At 36.6% G+C, this 18,180-nt stretch overlaps 1 protein-coding gene across 2 annotated transcripts; it reads right to left on the minus strand.

Annotated features, from left to right (window-relative positions):
• Nucleotides 1-811: 811 nt before the first annotated feature.
• On the minus strand, nucleotides 812-11,928 carry LOC112508455 (rab GTPase-activating protein 1-like). Of its 2 annotated transcripts, XM_025113067.1 has the most exons (19): nucleotides 11,694-11,928; nucleotides 10,271-10,340; nucleotides 9,250-9,819; nucleotides 8,988-9,170; nucleotides 8,770-8,883; nucleotides 8,478-8,536; nucleotides 8,284-8,350; nucleotides 8,092-8,143; nucleotides 7,883-7,975; nucleotides 7,654-7,737; nucleotides 7,296-7,529; nucleotides 7,132-7,172; nucleotides 5,110-5,171; nucleotides 4,442-4,511; nucleotides 2,932-3,012; nucleotides 2,740-2,841; nucleotides 2,385-2,509; nucleotides 1,948-2,068; nucleotides 812-1,243 (listed from the first exon to the last, which is right to left on the minus strand). In XM_025113067.1, the coding sequence occupies exons 1-19, from the start codon at nucleotides 11,747-11,749 to the stop codon at nucleotides 1,142-1,144; spliced, it is 2,286 nt and encodes a 761-aa protein (XP_024968835.1). In that variant the 5' UTR covers nucleotides 11,750-11,928; the 3' UTR covers nucleotides 812-1,141. The 2 variants fall into 2 exon arrangements, with proteins under 2 accessions (XP_024968835.1, XP_024968834.1); XM_025113066.1 differs by having other exon boundaries at nucleotides 7,132-7,529.
• Nucleotides 11,929-18,180: the final 6,252 nt, after the last annotated feature.

An 18,180-nucleotide genomic window follows, 5' to 3' on the forward strand; every position in this document is an offset into this window, starting at 1 on the left:
TTTCTTGTTCAAACCGCAAACCAAACTGGACCGAGCGGTTTGACTAGTTTTCAGACCAAACCGGACCACTGAAACCGCCAAAAAAGGGTCCAGTTTGACTTAGTTCGACCGATTTAAGCGATCCAACAGTTTTTTTGAACACCCCTAGAAGTTTGTAACCATGGTCCTCTTTCAACATATAAAGTTAACAAACCAATTCAGTAAACATAATTGCATCAAAGCGAAAAAGATTTAGAAACAAATACCAACACATCGAGTTAAGCAATCTACAAAAACACCGAGCAGACCCTCAATTACAGTTCAACCACTTGGGTTATAGCGCACTGATTAAGACATAGGGGAATGTATTAGAAAGATCTCATCTTCCCCGGATTTAAATCCAAACGCTACCAAAGTCTTTGTAGCAATGGAGGCTCACCTGTGATGATTACAACTCATCCGTGGTTGTCCGGGCCCCCATATATATCTATATATATATATATATATATATATATATATTATACTTGAAGGGATTGCATTAACTAGAAGTTTTTAGAATATATGAGCCATCACTGGACAAAATGGTCTACCAGGCAAAAAGATGATAGAATGCACAACTTCAAACCACAAGTACAGGTCATTATTAGTTTTACTTCATCTTTTCTCAATGGGTAAAAAGGGTAGGGAGAGAACAACTACTTATACAAGATTTCACAATAACAGATATATAACCAACCGATCGACATTATCGGATTTCAAACCCTGATATGTCGAAAACAGTATGTGTGTTTTCTAGCTACCAACTTGGTGTTCATAAACCTTGAAAGCGAAACAACTCAAACGGATTCTCACTTCAAAAAAGAATATCCTTACAATACATCGATCCTGTTTATTATTTTTTATTTTTTTACTTTTTCTCTTCATCCTAATAAACACTTAAACTAAGAAAAGAAGCGGTTTATGGGTAAATGTCAACGAATGTGTAAAAATAGAAAACAAACACGAATACTACTACTACTAACATACACTTGTGGGTCTTGTGAACCAAATAGAATTTGGTTGGAGTTAGAATGGCCAAATCCATGGCAACATATAACTTCAATATGCTGTATCTGACCATTCTAGCTCTAAAACTCTAGTAAAATAGGTTACCTTGTTCTCATCAGCCCAGGGAGACCTCCATTTGATGACCGTTTGTGTCTTTCTGTAAACTATCTATGCCATCGCTAGACTTTTCATCGTTTGCTTCTTCAGCTGACTTCCCCTGTAGTTTTTAGTAGTTAGTTATTTGAAATCTTAAGAGCAATCAAATTAAGATAGTCTTCCTTTTCTACTATTCATTTATCTTCATCTCTCTATGAACAAAATTCACATGCTAACCACAAGGGTGATGGCTGATTGGTTTGAGCTTGGCTCCAAAGGTCAAAAGTACCAGGAGGTCCCAAGTTCAAATCTAAGGAGGAATAAAAATCCCCTTGTGGCCACGGAGGTTCAAATGCGGTGACTCCAGGCTATCTGCAAAGCAGGTGGTCGCCCTGGGATTAGTCAGCTCGCATAGCGGGTTGGATATCCAGGTTAATCAAAAAAAAAATCACATGCTGCAAGGGTAAAGACAGAACAATTTGTTCCCACAGCATGTCAAAACCTTAAATAACTAGATTAACTAAACCTATTACATCTGTTTCGACATGTTACTATATGAAAAACTTTACGTAAGTCGTTCAGCTAACTTTAGGAGCAACTAAATGACACCTTTCCCTTAATACCCTGAAACCTATCGTTTTCTCTCTATTAAAGAAGTTGCATTACTAATAAGATAGTACAAACGAGAAACCGACTATAATGACTAGTCTTTTGGAGTACGTAAAAACTTAGGAGGACCTAAGTTATGCAGGGATGCAACTTGAGACAGTATAATATGAAACAATTTAGGAGATCGTGCTATTTGTTAATTGATGCAAGACAAACCTTGTTCTTGTCACGCCACCCAAGTCCAAATGGTCTAGATAACAGACTGATCTTTCTTGCAGGAATCTCTTGTGAGAGCTCTTGGCTAGTCCTTATTGTTGAAGAATCTTGATTTGTCGATCTATAGGATGGTGAAAGATATTTAGATAACAAGATTAACAAAGAAAAAGTAGGTTATCGTGTTTGTAAAACAGAAACATGAATTTTGAAAAAGGAGTGTATGTAAAGAAAATGACTATTAGTCTAATGTCTAAAATACCCTTAGAATGGAAAAGTAGGAATATCTTGTGAAACAAAAGCAACATCAATATGATTTATTGATGAAAATAGGCAAATAGATGCTTTTTTTACTCGAGAATTTGACCAAAATGAAGTTTTCATTGGATGGAGGGCATAAAAGTCATTTACCATTTTCCCATGAACATGAAAGGGAGTACCTTGGAGAAGGTTGTGCTTTATGTTGGCCAGATTGATATTGCAAGGTAGCCTCCAGCATTGATTCTGCCATAACAAGTCTATTCTCCATTTCAGCAAGGGAAGCGGTTGCTGCTTCATATTTTTCCTGAATAATGTACAAACTCTAAAATTATGTCCTATTTCACATTTTCATTTTGTGGGCCCATTTACGTAGTGCCAAAGAAAAAGAAATGTGATTACAGACCCTGTTTGGTTGAAGTGAGGAGAAATGAAAACAGGGTCCAAAGAATGGAGTATGGAGGAAACTGATATACTTGAATATAATCTACTTCAGTTTCTTTTAATTGAAATACTGATTGTATTGGAGAAATAAACCTGAAGTACTTGAGCGGCATATCTCTGGGCTTCAGCATCTTGTTCAGCATATCTACGAGCATCTTCGGTTACCCTTTGTTCTTGCTCTACCCTCATCAAAACCTACAAAAAGCAATAAAGTAACTTCTGTGAAGCAAATACGTAATTAGATGGATGTCTACAGTGATTACTACATGAAGTGTCAATTAAAACCTGAAGCATGGCATTCTCTTGTTCCTGTTTATAAGCAAGGGCCTGGTGTAGCTCAGCAAGATCTTGCTCTAGTTGCTCAACCTAAATCATTGTGCAATGTTTTTCTGTAATATGTCAGAAGATAGTAGAAAACAATCAGAGAACCCGTAATTTGCATTGAGACACTTATATAACCATATGGAATAATTTTCCCAATTAGCGAGTGTTAGACCAACCAATAAGATTACACCATGTTACATGAAGGTCACAGGTTTGGATCATGCAAACAACATCATTGCGAATAGGAAGAGAAGATTGTGTACAAGAACGTCCCTCCCAACACTTGTGAAGCCGGGCATCCTTGGTGCATCATGGCTGTAAGATCCCACGTCGGTTGGAGGAGAGGAACTAATGTTGCCTTATAAGGGACTGGATACCTCCTCTATCAGACGTGTTTTAGAAACCGTGAGTCCAGGTGTGTGGACAAAGCAGACAATATCTCATACGGTTAGCCTGGGATGTTACAGTGGTCGCACCAAAAAAAATGGATAAAACATTATGGAAAAGGTATGTGTTGTAGCAGCATATTAGGATTCATTGATACAAAAAACGAGTTCAAATTTGCAATATAAATTAAAGAGGTTTAAAAGATCACGATGGGGGACGAACGTAGCATTAACCAACTTCTTAAGATGTCATATCAAGTTTAAACTTCCCAGAATATGGTCAATAAACCTTCAAAATAGAAAGGTTGCTGCCAAGAAATTGAATAACTTCATGCTATGATGGCAAAAACGTTTGACCCCCTATCACCCTCATATGGATCTCAGTAACATGATAGGTTTTCTCCTCCCTGTATGTCCCACGACACAAGATTTAATCGAAGTAACAAGCTTGTGAAGCATATTATTCAAATCAGTCAAAGGGATCCACCATACAACTGTAATGAACTCACAAAAAGCCATGTCTTTCTTCCCTTGCTAAGGCATACTTCAGGGAAGAGATTACCTATTACTCCCTCTATACCCACAAGAATTACAATATTCTCCTTCATGGGAATCTCAAATTTGCAAACATTTCTTTTATCATTAGAAGAAGTTCAAACCAAACAACTATGATCCACATCATCGTTACGGGAGTATGATTCATTTTGGCATACAGGATTGGATTTACTATGATATTCAAGGGTCAGACTTGGCAGTTGTGGGACAAAAGGAATAGCTATGCATTTCAGAAGAGTATATAGGTCCTTCAATAATGATTAATGCATGCCAAAAGTTGATAGAACCAGAATGTTTGAAGTAAATTCAGAAAGAGAGAAGGATGGGGCAAGAAAAATAAAAACTCTAATAACAGCATGAGTTCACAAATAGATACAATATAAAAATTATATAACAACACCATGAAATGAGAAGCATGTTGGAATTTTAATTAGATACATGCAAACTTCATGATATAATGAAAAGAATGTGCATGTCTGCAGTCACGAAGACAAAGCAGGGAAGCTCATGTGTAAGTGTTCCTGGCATACCTTTGCACTTAATTGTCTTCGGTTATCTTGCTTGACCATCTCCATTAGAGCCGTTTCCAACTCTTCAGCTCTGGAGATTGAGAGAAGAAAACATTACACCTCAACTTGTTATCATTCTACCATATAGGATGTGAGAAGTGATGGGTCCCATTTACTTGACATAATAATTCAGCCAGGACCAACAAATTGGAGGATGGAAGTAAGTGTTATGATTTAATAGCATCTAAGAATAACAAAAGTCTTGTATCTTAAACTAGTAGCATTGAAACAGATATTATAAACAATTTATTTTGGTAGTACGAGAAAACAAATCAACGACTTTCTATTATATGTCATATGTGTCAAAAATTTTGAGACATATCTGAACCAGAAAATATGTTCTAATAAATACATTATGTTCCTTTTTCTATTTTGTGAAGTTCAGAGAACCTACGTAAGGCTGCAACTACTAGATCATTGGCATAAGTGCATTAATAGGTTCCAATTTATACAATGTTTGGTTGTGAGACAAGAGAGAATCTAATACATAAACATCACAAGCAGCAAGAATTGCAAGATGAAAAATGTTGACATCTAATAGATGTCAAGTAAGACAATAGTTGTAATCTTAAACTTGTAGCTAAATTCGTCCATAAATTTGTTACTGTGAATACAAGGAATATACTAACCTGAGTGTTGCAGATCGTTTTTCCTCTAGTATCATGCACAACTCATTCTTCAGCCATAAGATCTACAGAGAGAACAATTTTGCGGAGCCATTAGAAACTCAAAGCAAGTGCTAGCAAGACCATACCCCTAAACCATAATAACAAAATAATCTTTAAAAGCAAATAGGGGCATGCAACCTTTTTATCTCTCCTGCATTTTTTTGTATAAGTATTTCAGATTTACGATAAAATTTCTGAAGATTGAGCCACGACTTTTTATTCTGTGCAAAGGAATCCTGTCTAATTTACTAATTTGTGGGAAGATACTGAACTTTTGTATTTGAAAAATGTTTCAAGAGGAATCTCTGAGGTAGATGGCGGTCGATAAAGGAATCCCTGATCACAATTTCCAGTATGAATACTATGTGCAACCTGAAACTTGTGATTGGTAGGAAAACTTGCTGCAAATGGAACACTTAAAAACCTGCATAGGAACCTAGGATACCACTCCATTGCAGTCGTCGGATTTCCCAGTTATTGGCTAGAAACAACTTTAATGCTTTTCCTTTATGCCAAGATGTTTGTCTGATTTAAGAAACTAGGTACTTTGCCATTAAATTATAGCGGTCATAATCTCTAAGTTCCTGAATATCAAGTCCTAGCATAACTCCAATTGTAAAGCAGATATTAAGTCTCCTGAGAGTATACGCACTCTCTACTTAACAAGCAAGAATAACCGAATTCCGCCATGAATTAAATTTTCATAAGCCATGAAGGTCACAAGGAAAGTTATTAACTCTGTAGAACTTGATGCCTCCCCCTCCCCCCCCCCCCCCCCCCCCCTTCTTCTCCTTACAGAACTACCTTCAGCATGATGCATACTTGTTCCAACTGAAAACACATTTTGTATCCACATTGGGCAGATATGGTCTTTTGTTAAATCATGTTACAGCTATCTCTGATGCAGGTACAAGACAAAACACTTCTCTAGGAAGCTATAGATATCAAATACCTAATATAACCCAATCAGAACTACAAATAAACATTAATATACTACATATATACATAGATAGATTCTTCTACTCATGTAATTGGATTTGGACACTTATTCCATCTAAGGCTATATTCCTAATGGCAAATAAATGAAGACACAAAAAGAGGAGTTCCTTTGCTTTTGCATATTTCAAATGAACCGACACCACAAAAATTGTGGTAACTTAGTGGTTAGATTATACCAAATTTCTCCTCATCTGACTTCAGGTAGACCCATTTTCCTTTTTTTAGAGAAGGCAAAGAAGGGGGGGGGGGGKGTTAAGCCCATGACCTTCAAGGTATCATCACCTATGAAATTAGGCGAATACCACATGCTCAATGCTTTACAATAGAACAACTTTCATAATTCAAGGGAGAATTTATCTTGAATAATGCAATTACCACAACTTTCATAAGGGAGATTTTTTTACTTGCGTTTCTTTATCCTGTTCTTAAATGGATTAAGAAAAACAATGATATAATAATCACAACATGACAGTTTCTTCTATTGCAGATAAAGAAGTTAAGATATCGGATCACTGTATAACATAGTACCTTATTCTTATATGCTGCTCTGTGTCTAGCAAAAGGTATACAGTCTCGTAAAACATGCTTCAAATATGTTCTCATGTAATTAAAACATGTTATTGTTTTGAAATACTCGCATTTCACTCACTCCAACGTCATCTTTTTTCAATGTTCCTTTTCAGCACAATGGAGGCACATGTGATATCCACAAAACAGATTGGAGGCCTATTAGCTGTTATTTTTGGTACATTATTAATTCCTCTAAAGTTAAAAGGAGCAGTTTGAGGTGACTAACATAGATGTTACAGTTTAATCAATTTTTCCTTATAGTATTCTACAATTACCATAATCATGGAGTATGATGATGCTATTTTCCTGATATGCTAGAATGTGAATTAACAAGAAAACCTTGTAATAGTCAAAGCAAAGAACAATACTGCTTAATGCGCCATTTGAGTATGTAAGAATAAGAAACTGTGTAACCTGTTCTTGAAGATCTGGAACAGAATCAATCTCCACATCCCCTGATACACCCATATACAGTTCATCTCCATTAGAAGATTCAGAATTCATCCGTGATAGTACACCATTTGTCGTTTTATCCCCTGTCTTTTCTGTTTTATTTCCTTTGGAACCACAGAGCTTACCCGCCAAACCCTGGGAATCCCTCCACATACGAAGTCCTTTTGATCTTTCTTCAAGTGCAGCCTCTACAGCTGGTCGATGTTTATCTCTCAAAACTTGCAATCTCGACTCATTTACGTTATGATAACCCATGCAAGCTGTCAAGACAAGTTGACTACTATCAAATGTTGATCCAGCCAGTGACTGCAGCAATGTGATAGCATCTCCAGCATCTTTTGTTGTGACTAATGCAGGTCCTACACAATACTGAACGAACATAAGTTGTGGTTTCTAATATTGTCAAAATGATAAAATAAGAAGTCCATGTATCCTCCTCAATATATATCAAGGCCAATGGCAAAGAGAAAGAAAGGCAGATACCATACAACTCCATCAAAGCAAGTGCTGTTCGAAACAGCATAACACGATTTCCTTGAAATAGAAGCACATCCCAGACTCTAAGAACTGGAGGCAAGAGAACCCAAGCAATAATGAGGTTGCAAGTCCAATACCAACTAACAAGGGATAATTAGTAGAAGAACAAAAATTTCCTTATTTATATATCGAATAAACATAAATGTAATTTGGCTAGTGGAATATAGAAACTAACCACTTTCCCAGGGAAGCATATTCATAAATATTGAAAGGAACCATGGTCCGGAGACCCAGGCTATCTGCACTCCCAGGTAATCTAGATGATTAACTGCATCAGGAAAGTAAATGCAATCAACAAGGGAAAACAATCATACAAAAAAGAGAATAAATACAAGAACAAGGGGATGTATAGGTGGAAATGTCAAGAATAAATGAAATACAAACCCAGTTTAGGAAACCTCTCACGCACCAACTCCTCAAACACAAGCTGATCAACCTAAAAGATCAACAGTGCAATATATAAGATGTCACACCTAGCAATCATCTATATGACTAACTATTGTTGGAATTCACACAACTTGATATATAATACTATAGGTTCCAATCTCTGAGACAAAAGATAGACATAATAACTACCTGGGACTCTATCATTTCCTCTGAATAATAGCCCTCAAAATAATCATCAAGAATCCCCATTAAAGCCCTGAGACAGAAATTACAATATAAGCACTTCAACAGCATGGTAAGCTTTACGTGTTATCAATGCTGCAACAATGAGCAAAATATATTATTCAGGCTTTATTGATAAAGCAGGTGAGGAAGGGACCCACCAAAAGGCATTCTCTTCTGGCATCAGCAATAGTAACAATCCGGCGAAGAAATTCATGGCCTACATGAGATTCAACAATTTAGCAAGTTACCAAGTACCTTGCTTAAACATAATTTATATTTCATTTGCTCACATAGTCTAGATAAATATTTGAAATAACATAAGTATTTCCCAAAAGAGATCAATAGCTTTAAGACCTCAAATAAATCTTTTTAAGTTTGGGCAGTACAGAATTGTCAGACAGGTTAAATGCCAAACAGAGAGCATAAACAGGCATCTCCAAACATATATACCTGACAGTAGCCAACAGAGGGGTTATGTCTAGCATACGCAGTGAGCAAACGTCTCAAAGCGTTTCTACCATCATCATCCAAAGCAGGATGACCTGGGAATGTACGGGGCAAGTCCTGCCATAGAAACAGTATACATGATTGGGAGTGCCAATAAAAGTAATGATATCCCCCATATAGTGGGCATAATCAAAGACATCAAAGTTAGTTTAGATGATGACCTTCTCAATCTGCCCTTTCCATTTCTCGGGCATGCATGCAGATTCAGCAGTTGATGTCTTACTTGCTTCTTCTGCTTGAATCTGATGTTCCATACCGTTATCATTCTTTGTATCAGGATCCAGCAGATTTTGATAATAACTTTCGATGCGTCGTGCCTTTACACCAACAAAAGCTTGCCAGAGCTGCAATAAGTGGTGAGTAATAAGTAAATGTATCTTTAAAAGTGACCGGATGCAGGAAAATGAAGTACATGCAACCAACCTCTCCTCTAAGAGCCATTGGCACTCCCCCCTGCACAAGACATTCCAACTCATCTTTCCAAGGACTTGATGATTCTGGAGGGGCAGTTTGAATGTTTACAGCATCACTTGAAGGGACATCTGCAGTTGGGTCTGACTCTGACCTCTCCAAATCGTAAAATTCTTCTTCAGAATCCTCTTCAATGCCTGTTTTTTCAGGTCTAGCATCTTCATATGCAGGTTTTTCTGCTCCATGATCTTTCTCAGTTTTAGCAACACCAATTTTCTTCCTAACACGGGCATTCATCATATCCTCAATGGCTCGAAGTGATGGTCTAATGTGAGCCCATATTTGTGCTTGATGAGTTGGAGGCACTTCTTCCTTTTGACGATCATCACAACCAGGTTTCTCACCACTCAAATCATCTCCAGTGGCCTTATCAGAGCTATCATCAGCTTCCTGCTCAAAAGTATGGGCAAGCGGAGCTGCCTTATTTTCATCTGCAGTCAAGCCAATTACAGGCAACTTAGCAGAATCTGATTGTCGTTCAAGAAAGTCCTTCCACCTATCCGATCGTTCCTCCTCTTCCTCCTAAAACCATGGAAAAAAAATACCAAAATGGTTTTTACAGTATTAAGTCTCTTATCAGCTTAAGTTTCTTCAAGAGGTGACAGGAAATAAGAAAAAATGAGAAGAGTGTTTATTAGTGAAAAAAGATGATAAGCTGTGAATGCACAAATTTTCAGCATTAAGCACCCAATGTGGCATGTGCATGTTGTAAAGAACATTTTCCACATGGTATAACTATCTCGTGTAGGATTTGAGTGACTGCCACAGAACATTTATGCAGTAACTAGAGACCATTTACTCCCCCTTTTAATAGTATGACAGTGAAATCCAAGTTGATTTAGAGAGGGAAGAACCTCAATTTTCCCTACGGTAAGGGGATCTTGATAAAACAATTAAGATACTTGGCGATCAAAAACGAAGTTCCCATCAGAAAGTAAAAGGTAGATACTAGAGCAGATGGAGAAAGTAATACCTTGTAGATACTCGAATATTCACGGTATCTTTGTACATGTTGAGGTCTCACAGCAAAACCATAAGCGTCTCTGTCCACACAAATATTGAAGCAGTTCATTTTTAATAGCACTTTTTTTATAATAAATCAACTTTAAGGTCACAAACAAGTCATGATCGTTTACAAAAAAGACAAGATCAATTACTACACTAACCACAACATATACAAATGGCATTGATCCCGAACTCAAACTTGAACTCATATGAACATCTACAAGTTACTGACTGAGATTAACCAACAAAATAAACAGAAAAAACATGAATTCTCGAGCACTTAGTGCTCACATTGCCTCCCATGGTCACACCATCTCTCTAGTCACCGAACCCACCCATTGAATCTTAATTGATACTCTCATAACACTTCACATACTCCCTGCGAAACCTACATCTCAACTTTGATTTTAGATGTCATAATAATATTCTGTTATTGCACACCAACCACATTAATTCATTTGTAGTGCTTGTAATATATTTTTCCATGGAAGTATAATGCAGAAAAATGCAGGCTCAATGCGCTTTTGTCATTAAATTTTTTCATTTTGTAGGTATCACTTCATGTGCAAAGAAGTGAAGACTAGATTTGGTAAAATAGCTGTTGATTTGATAAGCTAGCGGATAAACTAGTTATGGTTGGTAAAAACTAGCTGATAAGCTAGATGACAACGTAAAATGACTTTAAAAGGACATGTTGAAAAATTAATTGGAAAACCGAAAAAATTGGAAAAAGAACTTATAGAATGTACTTGAAGTAGCTTTTCGAAAAGCTAGCTTATAAGCTAACGAAATGAGCCTTTTTTGATTAAGCTTTAAAAGGTTGACGATGCAACATCAGATCCCATTTAATTCATGTCATGAGAAATCAAGATGGCATCCACAAAGAGGAGAGAGGAAATTGGTGGGGATCCATTAAAATTTTGAAGTTCCAAAGCCAACGTTTTGACGTCCAAAGTAAATTGGAACACTTTCACTTGAAAGAGAGCGATTCCTAACTCAAATTCCAAACTAAACCAAACAAGATCATCAAAAAAATCACAAAGAGGAAAAATAAAGAGCTTTCACATGTACTGAAAGACTAAAATCTCTCAGCATCACCAAATTTCATCACAAAGCTAATCAAATGAAACAAATAAAGATCAAATAAATTAAAGCCCCACAGCATCTAAGTTAAAATTTTCGGAGGTTCCAATGTCACCCCATTAATAAAATTGACATGATCAAGCGTTACAAGATCATTGTCACAGAGAAACACAAGTAAAAAGAAAGCCTGATTGCAAGTGACAATAGTGCTTTTGAGATAGATCCAACACAGACAGAGCAATAGAGAGAAATGCGGTGAATCCCCTAATGAAACGGATGCCAAAGTGATATGATAGGTCTAATAATACCTCTTATGTTCGATAGTGACAACAGAAGGATTCAAGATTGGTGATTTGGCCTTCATTATCGGATTCCGTAATAAGATCGACCTAGTTTGTCGCACCCCCTTGATTTTCTGCTAAAAAGGTTGAAAAAGAGAGAGCTGTGTTGTGTAGCTTATAGTGTGAGTGAGTCACTCTGGTTAACTAGAAAGAAAGAGGGAGAAATGGGGGACATAAAGATGGTGATGATGATGATGGTGGTGGTGGGGTAGTCGCCGGAGAAGCCCTCACGTTGTATACCGCACCACCTCCTAATTAATAAATTCATGATCCATACGATTAATTAATATTTATATTTCACAAATTTTAATGTCTCGGTTTTCACCTTCAATAGTTTCTCATACTCTTTAAGTCACGTGAATTTGTTTTTAAAGTGTGTTTGTTACACAGATATAATAGACTTGAGGATTATTTAACATCTGAAAAGATAAGACTGATAAAATAATTAATTTATTTTTAATAAATTGTTTATATATTTGATATAGTTAAAAGGGTATTTACGTAATGCAACGAGATAAATCTTTATTTTAATATTTAGTTTTTTATTTTTTGTCTCTATTGATATAATACGATTTTATGTGGTTTTGAGAAAGTGATTATATTTTATTTTTGAATGAAATATAAATTTGAAGATAACATAAAAAATTAAAAAAATAAATAAAGTCGATATTATTATTAAATTAACTATTTAATAGTTCTAGTTTTTTTGTGTAACTTCTTTAATTCAATTTTTTATTATATCTGCAATTAGTTACACGAATTTAAAAATGAAGCTTTAATAAGTTGTACTTATGCAAAATCACTTGTAATCTTGATTTTTAAGTAATATGCATCAATAAACAGTACTTCATGCATAAAAAGTGGTTTTAAGAGTTTTTGTCAAATGCTTTATAATATAGTATAGATTTTATTTTATACATCTTCTATATTGTATTATAATAACGGACTGGAAGGGAAACCTTCAGGAACATAATGATAGAATGAATGGTACTCTTAGTGTACAGGCCAACGTTACAATAGAAGGCCTCGCTTTTGGCCGGACTGGGGAACAGGCTAGACACTCCAGAGAACTCATCAAGAGAATCCTTTATGATACGGACATGATCACTATCACTATGGCAGAATATGAGGAGATCATCAGCAAAGAAAAGATCACCCATCTTTGCTTTGTTGATGATCTCCTCATATTCTGACCTGGTGATAGTGATTATGTCTATATCATAAATGATTCTCTTGATGAGTTCTCTGGAGTGTCTGGCCTGTTCCTCAGTCCAGCCAAAAGCGAGGCCTTCTATTGTAACGTCAGCCAGTACACTAAAAGTACCATTCATTCTATCACTATGTTCTCGGAAGTTCCTTTCCGGTCCGTTATCTTGGTGCCCCCTTATCACGACTCGTCTTTATCACAATGATTGTAAGGATCTTGTCGATAAAGTTAAATCCAGACTGAATGACTGGAAAAACAAGTCTCTCTCCTTTGCCAGTAGGTTGCAGCTCATTCTCTCGGTCATGTCTTCCATGCAAATCTACTGCGCCTCGATCTGTGTTCTCCCTGTTTCCATTTCAAAGGAGATTGGGCAGCTCATGCGGGGCTTCCTGTGGTGCTATGGTGAGCTTAAAAGAAGGAAAGCAAAGGTCTCCTGGAAGACCGTCTGCCTTCCTAAATCTCAAGGCGGGCTTGGTATTAAGAGCTTTACCAGCTGGAATCTTGCCCTTATGGCCTCCCACACTTGGAGAATCCTTACCAATAAGGACTCTCTATGGGTTAAATGGATCCACTCCTATAGGTTTAAAGGCCGAAATTTATGGGATGCCCCGATCCACAGCGATGTTGGTTGGGGTTGTAGGAAGATCCTAGGCATACAGGATAAGATACGAGACTTCATTGTCTCCCAGATTGGTAATGGCGCTTCCATGTCTGTCTGGTTTGATAACTGGTACCATGCTGGCCCCCTATGCCGACATATTCTCCTTGTAATATCATCAACGCTAACCTCTCCCTCAACGCCTGTGTTAAGGACATTATCTGTTAGGGAAACTGGACTTGCCCCCACCTGCGGGACAGTCCCAATCCTTTTTTTTCGTGTTTCTTCCCCTCCTGTCCTTTCCCCTTCTGTCCCTGATAAACTCCTTTGGAGAAAAGAGGATGGTCGTCTCACTTCTTGCTCTGTCCATGAGGTCTGGCTCTCCATCCGCCCCAATGAGCCAGATGTCGGATGGCATCACATGGTCTGGTTCTCTCAAAACATCCCCAAACATGTTTTCATTATTTGGGTTGCCCTTAAGCAGCGTCTGAAGACGCATGATAAGCTTTGGTTTTGGGAGGCTTATTCTAACATGTCTTGTGCTTTATGTCTTAACGGGCCTGATTCTCATCAACATCTATTTCTTTGAGTGCCCGTGCCCTAATCAGGTGTGGAATGGCCTTAAGCCCAAGCTGAACATCCATGTTATTCCGGATAACTGGGCTGATATCATTAGTATGTTCCAGCAAGCCACCAGAGGCAAGATCATTTGGTTTATCATTAGACGTTTAGTGCTTGCTGGAACCGTCTACTACCTCTGGCATGAAAGGAATAATCGCATCTTCAAGAATAAGAGAAGATCTTATGACATGGTGGTCAAGACCATCTCTGATGATGTCCGGTCCAGGCTGATTGTCCTTACCATGAAGTCTTCCCTAATGTTGCCTGTGCAAAGCTTGTCTGGAATCTTCCCTAGTGGTTGGTTCCTTTCTTCCCCCCCCCCCTCCTTTTTTCTCCTCTCCTTTTTCTAAGCTTTGCTCCTTTCTGGTGGTTGCTTTGGTTTATCTTCCTCCCGAGTGCTGTCCTTGATGTTGCTTCTTATCTTTTACAAAAAAGTTTAAAAAATCCAAAAAAATTGTTTTTACTTTTTTTTTCTTGATTGGAGGGGCCGCCCCCCTCTATATCGAAAAAAATATTTAATAAATTATATAAATTAACTAATATATAAAAAACGTATAAAAATAAGTTTTTGAGTATAATGATGTGAAAGTTTAAAAAGGTTAAATACAGTAAATACAGTTTAAAGAATGGATAGAATGTAAAGAATGTGATATATTTGATGTTTTAGAAGAGAATTAAGTTCTATTTTAAGGGTATATTGGTAGAATGTAGCTCTATTCCATCTTGGAACACACTTGATCCATGGGGGGTGGAACACACAATTCCACTTTGTTCCACCATGTTACTATATGTTCCACATAAAAGTTCTATCAGACGAGGAACGTATCTGTGTTTTCTTTAGTCGTGTTTAGTATACCAAACACATCCTAAGGTTTTATTCTTGATGATATCAATAGGTGGGTGAAGGTTTATAAAGGTAATAAAAGTGCGCGAAGGTATGTGCAAGGTAATTAATATGTTTTCATACATGGTGATACAAAACAGATGGATAAAGATGAGTGAATGTGGGTGAAGGTGTATGCGAGTCTAGTCTCCATTAAAACTAAAAGATGAAAGTGTCCCCTTATTTACAAAAAAATAAAATATGTTATAAGCTTTGTCGGATAAAAGAGAGTAATGGCTCTGAATGTGTTCTCATCATTCTATAAAAGAGTTATCATTAGAATCTAACCTATATATGTCCGGTGGTTGTGGGGATTAAATAAAAATCTAAAAAATGTTGGAAATCGTGTTACCCAACCATGTGTGGATAAGTTTCATGAGTGAACAATACAAGATTTTTTTCACATGTAAAAAGAATTATACCACATTCTTAGCCTTAGATGAAGCTCGTTGAATGGTTGAAATTAGTTCTTATAATTCTCAAAGGTTCTCATTTGAACCTTCCAATATATATGTGTGTGTATGTGTGTGTGTGAGAGAGAGAGAGAGTAACTAAAGGGAAATTAACCAACAAAACCATTTTATACACTTTAAATTAACAAAATGACCATTTTTTAGATTTTTTTTTAACAAAATGACCATTCAAATTGCCCCTGGGGGCGATATTGACCAAATGGTACCGGGGGTCCCACATATATCTGATTTGGGGGACAAAAATCAGATATTATACATGATATATGGAATCTCCCCACTTACCCCCGAATCGCCTTCGGGGCGATTTTGACCCTATTTTTGTCTTATAGTGAGGACAACCTATGACGCACCAATTTGACACTTCATGGGTGCTTTTCAAGGCATGGTGGCGATTTTTATTGGTATATATATCTTTTTAGGACCAAATGTAGTGTTATATATATATAAATCTTGTAGTATTCTCAACGTTTACAATTTTTACTATTTTTTAAATGCATAAATAAAATCACAATGTTTTTATATTTTCTTATCAAAAATATAGTTGTTATGAAAAACCAACGAATGTGAATATTTTTTAATAATAGTTGATACGGAAAAAAAATATTTTCACGATTTCTCCATTTGAGGTACAGATGAGTCCCACAAGTATACCATTTGGGGGACAAAAATCTGATAAGAACCAATGAATGTTCTTATATTTTCTTATCAAAAATATATTTTTTTATGAAAAACCAATGAATGTTAATATTTTTTTAATAATTATTGATATGAAAAAAATTATTTTCACGATTTCTCCATTTGAGGTATAGATGGGTCCCACGTGTATACCATTTGGGGGTCAAAAATATGATTTTCTCCACTTTTTAATGAAAATCAACCTTGTATAATCAAAATCACCCCCCGGGGACAAAAATATGATTTTCTAGTGCTCTAAATGTATATCATTTGGGGACAAAAATCAATATTATATCTGATAACGAGAATCGCCCCCATAAAGTCCAAATCGAACCATGGGGGAAAATTTGACCCTAAAAATGTCTTCTGATGCCCTATTAATATTACGATGATTTGACAAATCAATGACGATTTGACGATCTATTTTGTCTTATTACGTAATGGTATATACAAATAGGTTGTGAGAGGGGACCATTATCACCATTCCTCAAGATTCCATCGACTATGGCGAAACACAAAGTTAGCCATATATCAACATTATCAGGTGCACCTCAAGATTCAATTAACCTTAGTGCCTACTAATCCGAGTTTCACCTCAAGGCTCATGTCCTTAGTGCCTACCCCTTTAGGTAGCACCTCAAAACTCATGGATCTTAGTGCTTACCCCTTTAGATAGCACCTCAAGACTAAATAATAGTAGTGCCTACTCTATAGAATTTCTTATCGCCATAATCTTCTCCATTTGCCCTAACCGCAAGTGTACGATGTCAAATCAAGTAATACATACGGTAAGTACGAGCATTGAACCAATGGAACTAGGTACTAAGTATCACAATGACTATAATCACTATTGATTGGATGGTCTAATTTCGGGTGATGAGCTGGATAATTAAAGGTTTAATTGAGTAATAAAAAAACTAACAGTCTAGAGATTAAAGGTAGAAACTTTTAATGAGGGAAGCAGTTGGGAGTTGGAATCCTAATGGTTTTCAACATAAAACATTTCAATTCGAATAATTTGCAGATTAATCAATCAAAGAATACACAATCACTATCATGCTCGTTACTCTCTCTGGAGTCATAACTAGTTTTTCCAATGTTTCGTTTATAGATCTCTACATATAATTTCTAGTGGAAGTCAAGTTAGCCCCTTCTTTAAATTCCAAATATGCTCTCAAATTGCAGCCTCCCGGGTCAACCTAGTGACTTTTATTAGGAAGGTGGCGCAAAGGAGGCTCGAGGGCTTGTTAAGGAAGACGTGAACCACTCCATCCTCCATAGAAAATCCCTGGATAGAGGTGCCTTCTATCGCTCGCTTGTTGTAGCATCAACACCCGCCATGAGAGGAGAAACAATCTTTCGTGAGAGAGGGATGCTTCATACCTCTTTTTTTTATTATTATAAAGACCAGGTCGCTAAAAAAGGCTAACTTTTAGTCACTACTTCAGATATAGTTAACGATTATTCCCTTTTGCGGGCCCTCCTCCATTTTACAATAGAGAAAAAGCCTATTTTTGGTTTAACATAAGAGAGGTCGTGATAAGGACGCGTTTAAGGATGCTACTTCAGGCTAACGGTCTATAGATCGATACAATTTAAGGACAATTGCGTACTTAGGCTGAGATTATTTCGTTTTCTTTTTATCAACAGCTAAGTTGGCAACTACTTTGAAAGCCTATTCCAATGGCGACCCAGAAAGCCCTCACTTTATAGCCATTAAAAGGTGACTAGAACACCATAAACAGGGACTAGGCCCCCTTCCATGTAGAAAACATTAAAATGCTTAAAGACAAGGCTCGTTCCATACTTTACTTACGAGCTCGTGTAGTACTCGCCCATAGAGTAGTGACCTCTCAGGTGAAACAATTTGAAAGTATTGCTATAATAAAAAAATGAAAGTACAATATTATAATAAAGAAGTTTGTAAAAGTAGGTTGACATTTTGTGCATTTGGCCCAAATAATATATATATATATATATATATATATATATATATA

The sequence above is a fragment of the Cynara cardunculus genome, assembly GCF_001531365.2.
Source record: "Cynara cardunculus var. scolymus isolate 2C chromosome LG 3, CcrdV1, whole genome shotgun sequence".
Classification (NCBI taxonomy): domain Eukaryota; kingdom Viridiplantae; phylum Streptophyta; class Magnoliopsida; order Asterales; family Asteraceae; genus Cynara; species Cynara cardunculus.

What these genes read in the sequence shown, in the direction of transcription:
- LOC112508455 (XM_025113066.1), bottom strand. Translation starts at nt 11,749, where the DNA reads ATGAAGGCCAAATCACCAATCTTGAATCCTTCTGTTGTCACTATCGAA. An exon ending in GTCACTATCGAACATAAGAG is followed by an intron (nt 10,341 to 11,693) that starts GTATTATTAGAC and finishes TTGTGTGGACAG; the next exon opens with AGACGCTTATGGTTTTGCTG. An exon ending in CCTCTGTTGGCTACTGTCAG is followed by an intron (nt 8,537 to 8,769) that starts GTATATATGTTT and finishes AATCTCATGTAG; the next exon opens with GCCATGAATTTCTTCGCCGG.